General features: G+C 32.5%; 2 protein-coding genes across 5 annotated transcripts in view; one reads left to right on the forward strand and one right to left on the reverse strand.

Annotated features, from left to right (window-relative positions):
• LOC143078825 (ATP-dependent RNA helicase DDX1-like) overlaps positions 1-11055 on the reverse strand; it is a 231487-nt gene extending 220432 nt beyond the window's left edge. The window contains exons 1-5 of the mRNA XM_076253811.1: positions 11014-11055; positions 5464-5515; positions 3163-3226; positions 464-493; positions 38-128 (exon numbers count right to left, since the gene is read on the reverse strand). Of these exons, the coding sequence (XP_076109926.1) occupies positions 38-128; positions 464-493; positions 3163-3226; positions 5464-5515; positions 11014-11029 (253 nt within the window). The 5' untranslated portion in view covers positions 11030-11055. The remainder of the gene's footprint in view (positions 1-37; positions 129-463; positions 494-3162; positions 3227-5463; positions 5516-11013) is intronic.
• A 186-nt stretch (positions 11056-11241) lies between these two features.
• The window catches only part of LOC143078820 (dihydroorotate dehydrogenase (quinone), mitochondrial-like), a 59495-nt gene continuing 52325 nt past the window's right edge, over positions 11242-18411 (forward strand). For all 4 annotated transcript variants that reach the window (XM_076253803.1, XM_076253805.1, XM_076253804.1 and 1 more), the window contains exons 1-4: positions 11242-11358; positions 13086-13295; positions 14525-14724; positions 15293-15369. In XM_076253803.1, the coding sequence (XP_076109918.1) occupies positions 11323-11358; positions 13086-13295; positions 14525-14724; positions 15293-15369 (523 nt within the window). In that variant the 5' untranslated portion in view covers positions 11242-11322. The remainder of the gene's footprint in view (positions 11359-13085; positions 13296-14524; positions 14725-15292; positions 15370-18411) is intronic.

Consider the following 18411-nt stretch of genomic DNA (forward strand, 5'->3'; position numbering starts at 1 on the left):
CTACACTCTTCCTTTAATCTAGTGCTGATTTCCTTACCATGTGCCTTGGTCAGTAGTTTTCCCCCTTTTCCTTCCTGTTGATCTTTCAATGTCTCATACACTATCTGAATGATGGGTAAACAAAAGGCCTACAAAACAATTTGATAGATTAATCATGGAATTATTGTTCATTGTTTTCTGGAGACCTGACAATTTTTTTTTATTTTTTTTTTTTATTTTTTTTTTTAAATATTTCAATATGTAAATATACCCACAAACATACAGTTCTGCACCTGTGTTTTTACCAGCCTAGCTACCTGCTTCATGTGTTGCTTTCTGTGGTCTTTATTTCTAGGCCTATTTTTTATGAATCTTTGAGGTAGTCTAGTTATACTGTATCTAATTTGTTTGTAAATTCCTGTATTCCTTGAATGTATTTTTAAACTGATTTATATTTTAAGATAAATTTAAACAGTATACTTACACCAGTTTTACCACTACCAGTTTCTGCAGCCTACAAAAAAAAAGAGAATACTCAACCTCAAATTCTACTTTAAAGATTGGCTGGTACTCACTACACCAAAAAGTTAACCAAAAAATCATGACAAAACAAATCATTTGTTATGAAAATCAACATAATATTTTCTTGTGCCAATATTCAATATTTATATTTATATAATTACAGCACATGTATGTTTCATTATAATATGTTGTTGTGATCAGCTAACAGCAATCTCATGTCTTTCTGAAATTTACCTTCATTTCAAAATGAAATGTATTATTCATAAAGACATGAGCTTCCAAAATAAAGTGCACAGGTAAATAAAATAAAATTTTGACAGAAATTATGTTTTTGTGATCCTAGCAAAAAAATGTAATCATAATATTCCATATTGATAAATCTTTAGTAGGTGTTTCTATATGAATGGGATTTTGAATAAACAAGAATGTGTCCAAAGTACACAGATGCCCCACTTGCACTATCATTTTCCATGTTCAATGGACCGTGAAATTGGGTTAAAAATCTAATTTGGCATTAAAATTAGAAAGATTATACCATAGGGAACATGTGTACTAAGTTTCAAGTTGATTGGACTTCAACTTCATCAAAAACTACCTTGACCAAAATCTTTAACCTGAAACTCTCACTTTCATTTTCTATGTTCAGTGGACCATGAATTTTGGGTCAAAAGTCTTAATTGGCTTTAAAATTAGAAAGGTCATATCATAAGCTAAGTTTCAAGTTGATTGGACTTCAGCTTTATCAAAATCTACATTGACCAAAAACTTTAACCTGAAGGGGGACGAACATATGCACAGTCTGACGAACGAACAGACGGACGGACAGACCAGAAAACATAATGCCCCTCTACTATCGTAGGTGGGGCGTAAAAAGCATATATTCGCCTACAGTAAAAGTATATTGGCCGTGAAAAATGTCATGCTTTTACGTGTATGAATTTTGCAACAAGAGTGCACATGCTGAAATGTCTCGCCTTCTATACTAATCATTGATATTATGTAGATAGTCCTAAGTATAAAGCTTTATTACAACTGTCTCATAAACTTAACATTAACCAAGATAACTAAACAAAGACCAATGAACCATGAAAATGAGGTCAAGGTCAGATGAACCATGCCAGGCAGACATGTACAGCTAACAATGCTTCTATACAACATATATAGTTGACCTATTACTTATAGTTTAAGAAAAATAGACCAAAACACAAAAACTTAACACTGTGCAATGAACCGTGAAAATGAGGTCAGGGTCAAAAGAAACCTGCGCTACTGACATAAAGATCATAAAATATTTCCATACACCAAATATAGTTGACCTATGGCATATAGTATTAGATAAAAAGACCAAAACTCAAAAACTTAACTTTGACCACTGAACCATGAAAATGAGGTCAAGGTCACATGACATCTGCCCGCTAGACATGTACACCTTACCATCATTCCATACAACAAATATAGTAGACCTATTGCATATAGTATGAAAAAAAACAGACCAAAACACAAAAATTTAACTATAACCACTGAACCATGAAAATGAGGTCAAGGTCCCATGACATCTGCCCGCTAAACATGTACACCTTACAATCATTCCTTATAACAAATATAGTAGACCTATTGCATATAGTACGAAAAAAACAGACCAAAACACAAAAATTTAACTATAACCACTGAACCATGAAAATGAGGTCAAGGTCCCATGACATCTGCCCGCTAGACATGTACACCTTACAATCATTCCATATAACAAATATAGTAGACCTATTGCATATAGTACGAAAAAAACAGACCAAAACACAAAAATTAAACTATAACCACTGAACCATGAAAATGAGGTCAAGGTCAGATGACACCTGCCAGTTGGACATGTACACCTTACAGTCCTTCCATACACCGAATATACTAGCCCTATTGCTTATAGTATCTGAGATATGGACTTGACCACCAAAACTTAACCTTGTTCACTGATCCATGAAATGAGGTCGAGGTCAAGTGAAAACTGTTTGATAGACATGAGGACCTTGCAAGGTACGCACATATCAAATATAGTTATCCTATTACTTATAATAAGAGAGAATTCAACATTACAAAAAATTTGAACTTTTTTTTCAAGTGGTCACTGAACCATGAAAATGAGGTCAAGGACATTGGACATGTGACTGACGGAAACTTTGTAACATGAGGCATCTATATACAAAGTATGAAGCATCCAGGTCTTCCACCTTCTAAAATATAAAGCTTTTAAGAAGTTAGCTAACACCGCCGCCGCCGGATCACTATCCCTATGTCGAGCTTTCTGCAACAAAAGTTGCAGGCTCGACAAAAATCGTTTAATGTACAATTAGTTTTGGTAAATATACATTTCTCTCAGAATATGGAATAAAACAATTATTGTCTTGTGTTTCAGTAAATATGTTGTTTAATTGACCTTTGAAAAACTGACATTCACTTTAGACGTTGGCCTCAGTGAATATTTTTATTTCAAAGGTCAATAAAACCACATATTTACCTCATAAAAATACAGTAATTGTACATTATTTAACGCTTCTTAGTAGTTTTATAAGGTTGTAATAGCTTTGACTGTGTGCATGCACATTTTTAGAATCTAAAATATACTTCAATCAACGCTTTTAACCCCCAATAAATTTACAAATTATATATTACCATCAGAACGTCACCTCCACCAAGGATCATAGGAATAGCTTCTGACTGAACATCTGTTGGCAGACTGAAATTCAAATACAAAAAGTTAGATTGTATGCATGTATGTTTCATTGTGATACATTATTTTGATTAGCTAACATTAATCTCCTGTCAGTCTGAAATTAACAATTAACCTTCAACTATAATATGAATAAGGTGTGCAGGTAAATTAAAGAAAAAATTGAAAAAAATTATGTTTAATATCATGACCTACAAAAAAATGTAAATACGAGTATTGAATACTTCTTTTAATAGTTTTATAGGGTTGTAAAAGCGTTGATTGTGCACACATTTTATAGAATGAAGCCCTTCTGCACTTCATACAAAACTAGATGTGTCAAAGTGACACAAATGGCCCCGTCTCAAAAAGTTGAAAAATCTGCAATTCATATTTCACATGTGGATGCAAACATGACGGTAGTCTCACATATCTTAAATCAGCTAAAAATCTGGAGGCGTATAGCAAAAAAGTCTGTATAACTGTGATTTTCAACAATTTTCAAAGTTGTAAACCCTTAATTTTGGCAAAAATTAGCAGAAAGAACAAAACTTAAACTTGATCTGCAACTCATTATGAGTAACTGACCTACCAAAATTCAGCCCAATATCTGAAAGCGTTTAGAAAAAGAGTCTGTATAACTGTGATTTTTAACAATTTATCAAAGTCCAAAGCCCGTAATTTTGGCAAAAATTAACAGAGCGGAATGAAACTTAAACTTGATCTGTAACTCATCTTGGTTAACTCACATGTAAAAAATCATCCCAATATCTAAAGAGTTTAGAAAAAAAGTCTGTTTAACTGTGATTTTCAACAATTTATCAAAGTCCAAACTCCGTAATTTCGGCAAAACTTAGCAGAGCGTAACAAAACTTAAACTTGATCTGTAACTCATCATGGTTAACTCGTAACATACCAATAAAGGGCTGCACTTTAGCGCATGATACGCCCGTTGCTCTTTTAACTTGTCTTTTATGCTTTAAATGAATTTATATGATCAACTAGAAATATATATACAAATCAAAAGGGATGTTACATTAATATATTCACCAAAGTTTCATAAAATCCCCCTTTTTTAAGTATAAAAATTCATTACTTAAGAAAACGTAAAATCTAAAATTTGTAAAAATGGAAAGGGAGCTTATGTCAATAGATATAAACAATTTATCAAAGTTGCATAAAATTTTGTGAAAGTGTTAGTTATTGTACCAAAATTGGAAAATCCCCCCTTTTTTAAGCATAAAAATTCATAACACGGAAATGTAAAATCTGAAATTTATAAAAATTGAAAGGGAGCTTACATCAATAGATATAAACAATTCACCAAAGTTTCATGGACATTGGTGAAATCCTTTTTGAGTTATTGTCCGAAGTGTTGAAAATCCCCCTTTTTTTTATGAATAAAGCCCCATAAATCCAAAACTTAAAATCTGAAATTTATAAAAATTGAAAGGGAGCTTACATCAATAGATATAAACAATTCACCAAAGTTTCATGGACATTCATGACATTGGTGAAAACCTTTTTGAGTTATTGTCCGAAGTGTTGAAAATCCCCTCTTTTTTATGAATAAAGCCCCATAAATCCAAAACTTAAAATCTGAAATTAAATTGGTGAAAGTGTTTTTGAGTTATTGTCCGAAGTGTGGACGACGAACAGACGAACAGACAGATGGACGGACGGACAACGGTATACCATAATATGTCCCGTCTAAAAGACGACGGGCGTATAAAAATCAGCCCAATATCTGAAGGCGTTTAGGAAAAAACTCTGTATAATGGTTTGTTGCCTAATGACAGAATGACGGAATTTCAGACAAGGGTAAAACTATATGGCACCGACAACTTCGTTGCGGGGCCATAAAAATGTACTACTGTCAACTCTTATACTCTCCAATAAATTTACAAAAAATAAGCATTAATATTCAATTCTTGAATATTAAAACTAGAAGTTCCAAGAATCATTCATAGAATAGCTTTTGTTCAAGGCAAATAGACTGCTCTTTCATACATTTTTCTTTTGTCTTTGTTCTTCATGTTCTTGTTTAAAGAATGTTAACAAACACTTTTGCAACAATCCATCTAAAACTAAAGAAGTGAGTTTGAGAAGAATTATTTCATCAACAACCGTTGTTTACTAAATCAATATTAACCACTGAAACTGTCTGATTTGATAACAATTTTCTCCTGTGAAGGTCTTTGACCTATACATATATATATTTATTTATACTTTCTAAATATTTTTCAAGAAATTATAAAGCTTACCTCCAGTCCATTTCCTCTACAGCTTGTCCTAATTCAGGCATCACTGCCATCTCTTTAAAAAAAATACATAGAATATCATGACTTTCATCCAAGTAATAGTTAACTAGCTTTCAGTAAATTTAGTACTTTAAGATCAGTTCTATGTGTCTTTATTGTTTTAAATAATTGTTTTTGTACTTTGTATCAATGTCATGTGATGTGTCAAGCCCTTTTCGACTGATTTTTGTACAAATGTAGTTTGTTTTTATGATGCGCTCTAACAGGAAAGTAGATGGTTCTTCTACTTCCTTTATAGTTGGAGTATTATTGTACTGAGTATTATTGCAACCATTAATATGTTTAATCCCACCACATTCCTTATGTGTCTCCACAAAATTAGCAGCATGTAATTCAGTTATTTTTGATTGATCTTGTATATCAAAATTGTTTTTCAATTGTATATAAATTAGGCTGTTGGTTTTCTTGTTTGAAACGTTTTTCATTTTGTTATCATGGTTATGTCAGGGCATTTCATAGCTAAATACTTTGCAGTGTACGCTCTTCTTTGAAGGCTGTATGGTTACATATAGTTGCTTACATCAAAGTTAATTGATCTCTAGAAGATTTTGTTTGGTGCTCATACATAACCTCTACTTTTTGTTGAGCCTTCGACTTTGTTGAAAAAGTGAGACAAAAGCGATTGTACATGTACATTCCTTCGTCGGCATCAGCGGCGTCCACAAATATTCACTCTGTGGTTAAATTTTTAAAATTTTCATAACTGTCTTAAACTATCCTGAATTTCTACAAAACTGGACAGAAGCTTGCTTATGATCATAAGAAAGTATTCAGAAGTAAATTTTGTAAAAAAAAAAAGTCCTGTTTTTGCGTATTTTACTTATCAGATGGACTTAATTTTTCTGCCAGGAAACATTAAATTCACTCTGTGAATAAATATGAATAAATCAACTTTCTTAAACCGGAGCACTAGATAAGCTGCGTATTTGCGTGATCACGCAATACAAATAATTAAAAACCCAATGCAATTGCCCACAGGTTCAATAACCCAATTAATTCAAAGGAAAACCCAATTATATGCCAAAACCATGAGTTTTCAACGCTTTTATTCTCTATCATTTGCGTTATTTACCCTTATCAGTTTATAGGCTTCGTGTAATTCTATTTTTATAATTTTTATAATTGGAAATGTCCTTTCGTTCTAAAAATAGAGCCCTGCATCAAGTAGCTGGAATGGGTCCCTGTTGGAATTTTCTGTTGCTCAAAAGGTACACATGTTTATGAAAACATTTTGATCTTCTCAGCGTTTATCCAATTAGCGTGTATCATGTTGTCATATTTTTTTTTCAAATTTCTCTGGATTTATCATTACATACAATAAATTAAAACGAAAGTGAATGTCCCGTAAAAATATTGAATAGAAGCATGTTTTCAGCGTCTTTTGAATAGCTGAGGGAAAGTTATGATGATAAAAAGACTCAACTAGTGTTTTTAGGAAGGGTCCATCGAATTCATGGCGTACGTGTTTGTGTACCTTAACGAGAACATTGCTAAAATAATGTCCCAGAAAAAAATAAACTAGTCTTGCCAGACATCATAATTATTTCGACTTATAATAATAATGGGGTTTCGTCAAAATTGAAATCAGTTGGAAAAAGTGAAAAGCCAAATCAATTATGACATGATATGTAGTTGGAAAACATTTCTAAAAAGGGACAACTTAACCCAGATTTATGTAAATTGAATTACACAAAAACATTCAAGTATAATTTTAGTTTATATACTATTTTTTTCATTTTAGTTGAGTGACTACGCATATCTGTTTTTTACATTTCATATAAGTTGTGAGAAAATACAAAACTGCCTGGCAGAACGTTTGAAACGGGACACAAATTAAATGAACAATTGCTCGTCAGTGAATAAAACAGCTACATCACATATACAAAGAAAGAAACATATATATTTTAAGATGGAAAAATATTCAATATTGTGTTGATGAAAAAACCCAATACATTAAGGAGCTTGGTGGTGAAAAACCCTTTTGATATTTGCTTGAGGGTTGATTTAAATTGATAATTCAATTCAAAAAATGTATCACCCAATTACCTAAGAAAATGGTGGGTAAAAACCCCAATTTGTGACTTCTTATCTGGAGCTCTGTTTAAACTATCCTAGACTTCTATTAAATTTGGACAGAAGCTTGTTTATGATCATACGATAGTATCCTGAAGTAAATTTTGTAAACAAAAAATCTTTGTTTTTTCAGTGTTTTACTTATAAATGGACTTGGTTTTTCTGCCAGACAACATAACATTCACTCTGTGGTTAACGTTTTTAAAAATTGAACAACTTTCTTAAACTAACCTGGATTTGTACCAAACTTGTTAATGATCAAAAGCTAGTATCTAGAAGAAAATGTTGTTATTATAAATCTTTTACTTATAAGTGGACTTAGTTTCAATATTTCCATTAATATAACATACATGTACAGTCTGCAGTTAAAAGTGTTTAAAACATTTATTAGAATCATGGGCTATCCTAAATTTTTACCAAACTTAAACAGAAGCTTCTTACAATCAAAGATAGTACAAAATGTATCTTCCAAGAGAAAACGAAAACGGGATCCATCGGGATCCCAATGCAATCCCGGTGAAATTGTCGGGATAAGCCGGGATAAGCATCTGGAGGCGGGATCCCATTCGGGATAAATATCTGAAACTGGGATCCCATTCGGGATAACTGTCTGAAGCCGGGATTCCAGTCAAGATGAAACGGGATAAATATAGGACACTGGGATCCCAATCGGGGTAACTGTCTGAAGCTGGGATCCCAATCGGAACTGTTTAAAGCCGGGATCCCAATCGGGATGACTGTCTGAAGCTGGGATCCCAGTCTAGTTAAAACGGGAAATTGTATGAACCATATATTATGTTGTTGAAAATATGTAAGTGTTTCTGTGGTCGGGTTGTTGTCTCTTTGACACATTCCCCACTTCCATTTTCAATTTTATTTTTATATGTCTCTGATAACATCAAGTACAGGTTATTGGTGTTAATTAACAATGCGTATGACACCAAAGCTGTCAGTTGAAGCCAATCACATTTAAGTGTCACTTAATATTCAGTTTGACAGATATTAATACATGTAATAAGTCAGAAAAATGCCGAGATTTTCGTGATAAAAATGGCAGGGCGTCCGAGAAATATCAACGAGTGTTTTGCCAGAAAAGATTGGGCGTTTCTGTTGTTCCCCAAGTTCCCATAAGTGCGTTTCTATTAGTTGTCGTCCGGCATCAATGATAAGATAATGATCGACATCGTAAAACTTTGATTTCTCAACTTATGTAAACTGTAAAAAATCATAACCACGTGCTTTGTTTTCAACTGTACTGCCGCGGGACAGTTCGACCCTAGAAAATACTGACTACTGTCCTAAATAATGCGGCCACTATCTTATCCGCATGCACCATGTGCCGATTAATAAAGTATAATTTTCTTATATTTAGTAAAAACTGGCCAGTAATTAATACTTTTATGCGATACCCTTAATTTATTTATAATACCGTTACGGAGACAGATCAACTTGGCCGATATAATTTGGGGCGAGATTATCACGTCGACGTTTGTGTACTGGTAAAAACATCATCAAAATTTGTTTACGCTGAATTATGGACAGGACGAAGATGAAGATGTTTTCAGATAAGTGCATTAATAATTTAATTTAACATGTGTATATGTGCATATAATGATTATAAAAATAATTTATTGAGGAACATATGATTTGTATGGTTTTTATCTGAGCAAATCAACATTAGAAAGTCTGAAAGCATAAACTGAAAATATATTTATTTTTAACATGTACAATGAATAAACTTGTTAACTTGTCACATAACAGGCATAAATAGTAGGTATGTCAAAATTTAATTCAGTTGTGTGTATGTTTATTTGGTGAAAATAATAAGTCGCTATAGTTATTTATCGTCAGGGGATAAAAAAGGGGGAAGGTAATTAATTTGCCAAAAAATTAAAATAACCTTCCAAGACTTCATAATTATTTGGACTAGCTTCCAATCTACTGTATTCTATAAACATTAAACATGCAATAATATTTCTATTGAATTTGTTGCTTCAAAACGTATTGAACAAATGATTCTTTGTGGATTTTTTCGATACTTTTAGGGGATATACTGATCTTTTTAAATGGAGCTTCCAACGAAACAGATTGCATGCAGATATTCCAGTTACCATAATTTACTCAGCAATTCTAGTTGGAAGTACAGAGACAGCAAATTGATTAACAGAAAGGAAAACATGACAAGTATCCTTTTGCATAAATAACCCAGGATTCCCAGTGGCAGTGCAATTTGAATTGGTGCATGTATATCCTGCTGGTATTTATTTTTGGGATCCCGCTTTTTTTTCCGGGAATCCCAGTATATTTCCACTGGGATTTACATCGGGATCCCGCTTCTTTTACGGGAATCCCGAAATTTATCCCAATACATTTACATCGGGATCCCGCTTATTTAGCGGGAATCCCGAAATTTTATCCCAGTGGGATCCCAATCAAAATCCCACAATATCCCAGTGGGATCCCACCTAATTCCACCGGGATAAAATTTCGGGAATCCCGGACTTTTGGCGGGATTCCCGAAATTTTATCCCGGTGGAATTAGGTGGGATCCCACTTGGAATCCCATCAAAATTCCAGCCGGGATTCCAGTGGAATTCCAGATTTATTTTCTCTTGGGCTAGAGGAACATTTTTATTATTATTTTCCTCATTTTTGTTGAAAATGTGCCGCAATAGAAGGTGAGACACTGCATTCAGCAGAACCCTTACAAATTTTTATTTAAAATCCACAGGCACTTGTTTCTGTCAATGTGGGGTTCACTATCCATACCAGTACAACAAAAAAACACAAGGTAGCTACATGTAACGGAAATTTTCAATGTGTTCGCCTCAACCAATATTTTTTTACTTTCCCTTGCCTTTTTCATGAATAAACATACATGTACACCAGTCTGTTGGTAATTGATTTATCTAGTGGGGTTTTTTTTTGTACTGGTATGGATAGAAAACCCCACATTGACAAAAACAAGTGTCTGTGGTTCGTATGGTCTATGCTTTACTTCGACGTAAGGCGTCAAAGAAAAAAATTATAATAGCCTTTCAAGACGTCATAATTATTTGGACTAGGTCTATGCCTATGGATAGCAAACCAGGCAAAACCTGTGCATGAACCTTGAGGCAATATAATGGTGAAGGAGAATAAACGGAAATTACAACATTTTACAATCACGAATGATTATAGCTACAATTTATGTCATATATTGATTGAATTTATATTGAGAAATTACACCGGTTGTTCATGGGAGCTAATCATGTTTAAAAATTAAAAGAAACATTTCGCCGGTATCAATTTTAGTTATCTAGGCATGCTAACCTATCTTTTAATTTATGTCATAGGTACAGTATATAAATTAAAGAAAAAATATTGACAAGATAAATGTGTGAGTTCTAAATGTCTTTATACAACAAAATAAAAGTATACCTTCAAAAGCTGTCATGCTGGACGTTTTGGTTACTAGAGCTATTTTCGCGGACAATTAGTTACGGATTTTAAACAATAAAATTAAAAAAATATATTTTGAAGAAAATTTGTAGGTTTCATCTTGAGAATCAAATATTTTTCATTTAAATTCAATTTTTAAAAGAATTTCCACGCAAGTTTATAAGATTATGAACTGTTTAAGATTTTAATTTACTCATAGCTTTACATGTTATTGAGTTTTATAACATCAAAAAATGACTTTGGGTTAACTTTCTCCGTGTATTACAGTTATAAATAACAAATACTGAGATGAGTGGAGCAGCTAAGAAAGGTCCTGGTAATTTGGTAAACGTTTTCTCCAATTTTCATAAGATGACATTCACTATAAAATGAAAAGTGCAACCATTACATACAGTGTCAGTGCACTGATTTTTCCAAATTATCAGTGAATCACAGCTGTACACAACTTCACAAGTGCCAGGGGCGGATCCAGCCATTTTAAAAAAAGGGGGGGTTCCAACTACACCTCCCCATTCAAATGCATTGATCGTCCAAAAAAAAAGGGGGGTTCCAACCCACGGGACCCCCCTTCTGGATCCGCGCCTGAGTGCTGTATAAATAATAATACACCTTATCGCTATTCCCGCTTGACCCGAGAATCTGTCCCGCGTGAACTTTTGACGTCATACAACAATCTCTTTTCCATTGTGGCGTCAGATATTTTCTTTTATGACGTCAAAATTTTACGGGAACTTGTGTGATGTCCAGTAATGGCGGACAAATAGCGATAAGGTGTATTAATATATATATATACAATCAAGGATTTGTATAGTAAGTCTTAATATGAGGAAGGCATTACCTGTGAATGGGGACGAAGTTTGTTTAAATTAATTTTTTTGTAACTTAAATATTTGTTAAAAAAAGAAAAGGAAAAACCGTAACGTTTCCGATTTTGGTTCTGTTGTTAGGGATTTTATTTGTGAAGTTATTTAAGTTATGACGTTATTTTCAATGTAAACAAAGAAACACAATGCATCAGGTAACGTTTATTCATACCAAAAACAAAGAATGATTAAAAATGAAATATTGGTATTGTGTTCCTTGAGTTCCTATATTTTACTAGACTAATCAAAGTCTCACGAAAACAAGACCGGAAGAAGGAAGTAGAGTTATGTGTTCTGTGCAGATACGGAAATTAAAAAACGTGACAAAAAAATTGAACGATTTTGAGTTCATTAGTACAATGAAAAATTCGGAAAAATTTCCAGATTTTTTTTTTTTTTTTCATTGAATTCTCTACTGTAATAGGGGACTTCATCCCCATACTATACAAATCCTTGAAACAATATAGCAATCCAATTCCTTTGGAGACCAGTGTACTGATAGTGTGTGTGTAAAGGACTTGGACTGTGTGAATGTTGTTTTGCATATATATGCTTACTGACCAATACACTGCACAACTGGGACCACTATGGGTTTGTTTTTTTTGCATAAAGCTCACTGACACTGTGCAGCTTGGACATACTGTGTAAAGGCAGTTTTTGAACAAATCTCACTGTATATATATGCATGCTGTCCCCCATTTTCAGATTTTTTGGTCTGGGGTGATTTTCTGATAAGCCCCTTCAAAATCAAGCTTTATATAGATATAGGAAGATGTGGTGTGAGTGCCAATGAGACAACTCTCCATCCAAATAACAATTTAAAAAAAAGTAAACCATTATAGGTTATATGTCCACTAGTTCTCTTTTCTTGATTTTTTTTGCCAAGAACTATACAAATGTACCTCACCTAGAACTAGTGTGATTTGAATAGAAAATACCTGACCTCACACAATAGTTATAGATGTATCTTGTAAAAAAAAACAGTTTGTCATAATTCATTATGTTTACTCTTTAACATTCGATATTTATCTTATTAACTTTGGTTATTAAGAAGGAATAATATTCATTATTGGGAAACAAAATCAGAAAAAAATGACTAGATCACACCACTAACAATACTTTCATTTACATTTATCATGACACTGTATGAATGTTTCATTGATTACAATGTTTTATTTTATACTTCAGAAATTGCTGAAAGATGCCTTTTTTATTACAACTGGTGGTACTGTTATGTTTGCTGGACATCAGATATATAAAGGAAACGAGAAGTTTTACAAAGAGTATGTAATGCCATTTTTTCATCTGTTTGATGCTGAAACATCTCACAAGATGGCAGTGAAGGCAGCAAAGTATAAACTGGTACCCAAATCAAAGATTACAACACATCCAGTACTGGTTTGTATATATTAAAGGCTTTCACAGGCTTTAAATTTTCATCTTAAGAAGATGTGGTGCAAGTGCCAGTGACACAACTATCCATCCAAGTCACAATTGTGAAAAGTAAACCATTATTATTATTATAGGTCAAAATAAGACAATCAACCCAATCCTAAGGCTAACATCAAACAGCAAGCTATAAATGGCCCCAAAAAATGATAAGTGTTACACCATTCATACAGGAAAACAGAGTAAACTATAAAAAAATACACTGAAACACTTATGGACCACATCAAAAAGCGTCAACCACCAAATAACAGGTTCCTGACTTAGTACAGGTTCAAACAAATGCAGTTGGGTTAAACATTTCAACAGGCACCAACCTTCATCCTTGTACATGTGTATGTTGGCATCAAATTTATTTTATATTTGATAATATTTATCCATTGAAAACTGGTATTTTGTTTTATGTGAACTCTTGAACCTTTTTTAGGTAATCTATGTAATTTTGCAGAATTTAGCTCTTGCAGATATGTATAGGAGTAGATGTAGAGGATAGAAATAGAAATAGGGATAAAAGTTCTTTATTTTTGCAGGTTTTAAATTTCATTCATTTATTACAATGATTTTATTTTTTTGACAATAAAATAATAAAATACAACAAAATAGAACAACGAATAGTCAGTACATACAAATGAGATAGATAGTTGATAGGGAAGACAATAAATATGAAAGGATTATTCCCATTTGAAAATTTTCTAATAAACTTTCAAGATATTATGTTGTTCATAGTTGAAACCCAAAAAAAGGAGCTCCAAGATAAGGTAAGGATAAAAGGGAAAATTTTCTCCCATGTACATGCAGCAACCAAATACATTTTTTTTAATACACCATAAAATTGAGAATGGAAATGGGGAATGTGTCAATGAGACAACAACCCGACCAAATAAAAAACAACAGCAGAGGGTCACCAACAGGTCTTCAATGTAGCGAGAAATTCCCGCACCCGGAGGCGTCCCTCAGCTGGCCTTTTAATGTATATATAAATAAGGCACCAAAATAATAAATAAAACATTTTGAGGTCAGTTTACAACCTCTCTTTCGACAGACAAGTTACTATATAATATGAAGACCTCTAAATTACCACAAGTCTAAAAATATATTTAAAATATTAAAGTGAAAGTACCAAAAGTATTACATAAAATACCCAAAACTAAATAATTCATGTGTTTTACCAAAATTTTCAGGCTTCAAGGGTATTTGACAGAGATTTTCCTAGTCCCGTAGGGTTAGCTGCAGGTTTTGACAAAGATGGAGAAGCTGTAGATGGCATGTTAAAAATGGGATTTAGTTTTGTAGAAATTGGCAGTGTCACACCTAACCCACAACCTGGTAATGAGAAACCTAGAGTGTTCAGACTCAAAGAGGATAGGGCAGTTATTAATAGGTATCTGTAGTGATTTGTATTGGTATAAAATTATCACAAGTCACCAATTAGAAGCATAAGAAATACACAATCGCTTTTGAAAATAAGTTTTTTCCTTTCAACATTTTAGTTTTTTCTAGAAATATATATTTCAATTAACACATTATGGGAATGGAAAATGTAAAAAAACTTATTAAAAATTTGAATGGAGAGTTATCTCATTTGCACTCATACTACATCTTCTTTTATCTATAAACAATGAAAAAAAATACTGAAATCTTGTCATAAAAAAGGTTCTATGTATGCAATTATACCATATCTCCTTATTTTTATACTACTTGTTTTTCTGAATATCTTTAATTGGAATTTAATAATCAGTAGTCAGAAATAGTTGGTCAAAAAATGTTCAGATGGTCGTGAAAAATATCCTCTGCTGTCAACTTTACAGGCAAGTGTATTTCTAAAAAGCAATGTTCTTCATCATTTTGGTACCAATGTTGAAATTATTTTGAAAAGAAATGACAATCCATAACACAGATGACAACTCAAGAAACTATCTCAAATTCATTAACTTATATTGTCATTATAGATATGGTTTTAATAGTGAAGGTCATGATAAAGTTTATAACAGACTTAAAGTTCGAGAAGTAGAGCCTCCTGTCGTTGGTAAGTACCAGAATTCATGATACATAACTAAGGTACTGAATACCACAATATTTCCCTTGCATAATCTTAAATCTTTATCACATATCCTATATGTTACAATTACAGTCACGTTTTCACAAACTGAAGTGGTGGCCTGATGTGCAAACATTACCCAAGAGTACAAAGGAAGTACAGTAGTTTCCCAAACTCTGTCTTATAGACTCTTATGGTATTCTGTGGATTAATTATTTTTATTAATTTCTCACTTTTGTAAAAGCACCAATTCAAATACAGATGTAAATACAGTTGTTTGGTAATCCATGAAAATTGGTACAAATGAAAATAAATGAATCCACAGACGCTTGTATGTTATACATTTTTGTACCTTCTGTAATACTCTTGATAAGACCATTGCTTTAGCCTATAAAATACCAATATTTTTATATAAGATACAAAAACAAATGTTCAAACTATTATTTATTAAAAAAAAAACTATGTTAAAAGCAATATATATACATATCAATAAGAAAACTTATTTTTGTAGACATTATAAAAACAAAAATGTCAGACGATGAAGTATTTTTATTCACAAAGGACAACAAAATGAAGAAGTAGGTTCAGTAAGACCTTTTTTGGCCCCAAAATATAGCAGTTTTAGAAAATTGTGAAAATGTAATCTTTAAGCTATATTTTGGAAAGTAAAACGCTTCTGTTACATAGATATGAGCTGTTTTTGACAATATAATGCACAAATATCGCGTTCCAGCATCATTAAGTCATGCTAAATTACTGAAATCTTCAGAATTTTAGCATTTTGGTTAATTTTTGGACAGTTTCTGTCTTAAATGAAAGTGGCCGCATTCGTGTTCATTCATAGTAATAAAATGTAAGTTGTATTTGATGATAATACAAAACATATATAAAGGTTGAGGATGAACACGGAAGCGGCCACTTTCATTTTTAGTGGAAGAAGACGTCAAGTCTTCTGAAGACTTAAGGGGCCGACCATTGGCTTTGAGTCTCCGTATGCCGCATTCATTTCGTGTATTACAATTTCAAAACAACTTTCCTGACACCGATTTTTACACATGATTGGGCATCTGAATCATTTAATTTGTAAATTATGATTGTAAAACAATCACTATCGTAAATATGACCCTTTTATTTATGTAAATTATTAGATTTCATCTTATCCAGATGAACGTAATTTGTTTACTTGTAACAGGATGTTTTAACTGTAGATATTTGTATTACGCATGCGTGAATTTGGTATCGGTACAACTCGCCCTGTTTACAAGTTCGCCCTTGAAGTTACGAATTTGCAATCCTGCAGACAAGAAGATTTTATTTTTATATAAATAAAAAGGATATATAAAGTGTTATCTTTATTCATGGGTTTCCTTTGTCATGTGAATTAGATGCCCTTCGTAACATACATGTGAACCTCCCGTTTAGGAGAAAAAACTCCCGTGTATGAAATTTTCAGACGCCATATTCATTTCTTACTACTGTACGGGTGTAATTGACACCTGTGTTAAATTTTACCTGAACATCAAAGAAGATGTATAATTATATGGCTTCACTTGACAGCTTGGGTGTCAAACATACTGGTAATCAACGATGTTTACCTCCGGCTAACTGCCGTTGTGTTATCAAAACGATGTGTATTGGGAATATTGAAATACTTTTTTGTTACTTCCCTTTGTTTTATCCTGTTTTCAGTTATTTTGCTTTTAAAAATGTAAATGGTAAAAAGACTATAAATGATTAATATTTTAATCAAATAATCATAAAAGGATGTTGATTAAATGAATTTAAATGATTTTGGACAAATAAAAAAATTAAAATTTATAAATTATTTTATTAATTTAGACCTCCTTTCAAGGATTAAATTGAAGTTTATATATTAAATTTGTTTACAACTGGTTGGAAGTCAACATACAATATGTGCAACTAGGCTAATAGTCTAGCTTCTGCTAGCTTCACGTATAATTTTTCTACCGATTTAATATATAACTAGAATTATGCAAAGATTTAATATATAACTAGATTTATGCAAACAGACTTAAGGAAAAGGCATGTAAGTCATGTAAGTTCATACAAATATGACACTTTTTCTAGACAATCCAGATCTTGCAAAATACATCGCTAAAAATTGTAACCTTTAATTTTGTTGTTGTGCAGTAAAAACCCATATGGGAACTTTCAAAAGTTGGCAGGTATGTAACAAGTCTTACTATTTTTATGCTCCATTTATGGGCAATATGTTTTCTAGTCTGTCCGTCCGTCCTGCTTCTGGTTATAAAGTTTATGGTCGAGGTAGTTTTTGATGAAGTTGAAATCCAATCAACTTGAAACTTAGTACACATGTGTTCCTCTTGATATGATCTTCTTAATTACTGCCAAATTAAAGATTTTACCTAATTTTCATAGTCAACTGAACATAGAAAATGATTGTACGGATGGGAAATCCATGTACTTATGACCTTTTCTTGTTTGAAGAAAAAAAATACATTTTAACGATAATGGAACAAAGCAGCCTGGGTAAGTGGGGCTGCTTTTATGGTAATTCAAGTTACCTTTTATTCACCTTCTTCCACTTCAGAGCTATCAGCTCTTTGATTGACTAAAACCATCTGAAAAGTGACGTTTTTGGCATATTTGATAGATTTTTGGGGAAGACTGCTTCAAACCGTCAATCCCCAATGGGGTTGACCAGAGTGAAATTCCCTCACATCATTCATTTTGTTTTTATAGCATTGAAAACCCCCCAACAAATCTTAATGAGAATGATGAGATGGGGAGACACAAATGAATAAATTGACTTTAATAAACACTTTTTTACACATTTCCCTTCTGTTTCTCTTGAAATTATCGTATATTGAGCTCTCCTTTACACTATTTACGTTTCTTTTACAATCCGGAAAAATCAGTTTGACGAGATATTCTAAATATATCCAACCTACATTATATTTTATAGTGATGTCATTGTTGGAATGCCACACTACGCATAAGCAGGGATATCCTTCACTGGTTATTTAAATCATTCTCAAAGATTGTGCA

The sequence above is a fragment of the Mytilus galloprovincialis genome, chromosome 6, assembly GCF_965363235.1.
Source record: "Mytilus galloprovincialis chromosome 6, xbMytGall1.hap1.1, whole genome shotgun sequence".
Taxonomy (NCBI): domain Eukaryota; kingdom Metazoa; phylum Mollusca; class Bivalvia; order Mytilida; family Mytilidae; genus Mytilus; species Mytilus galloprovincialis.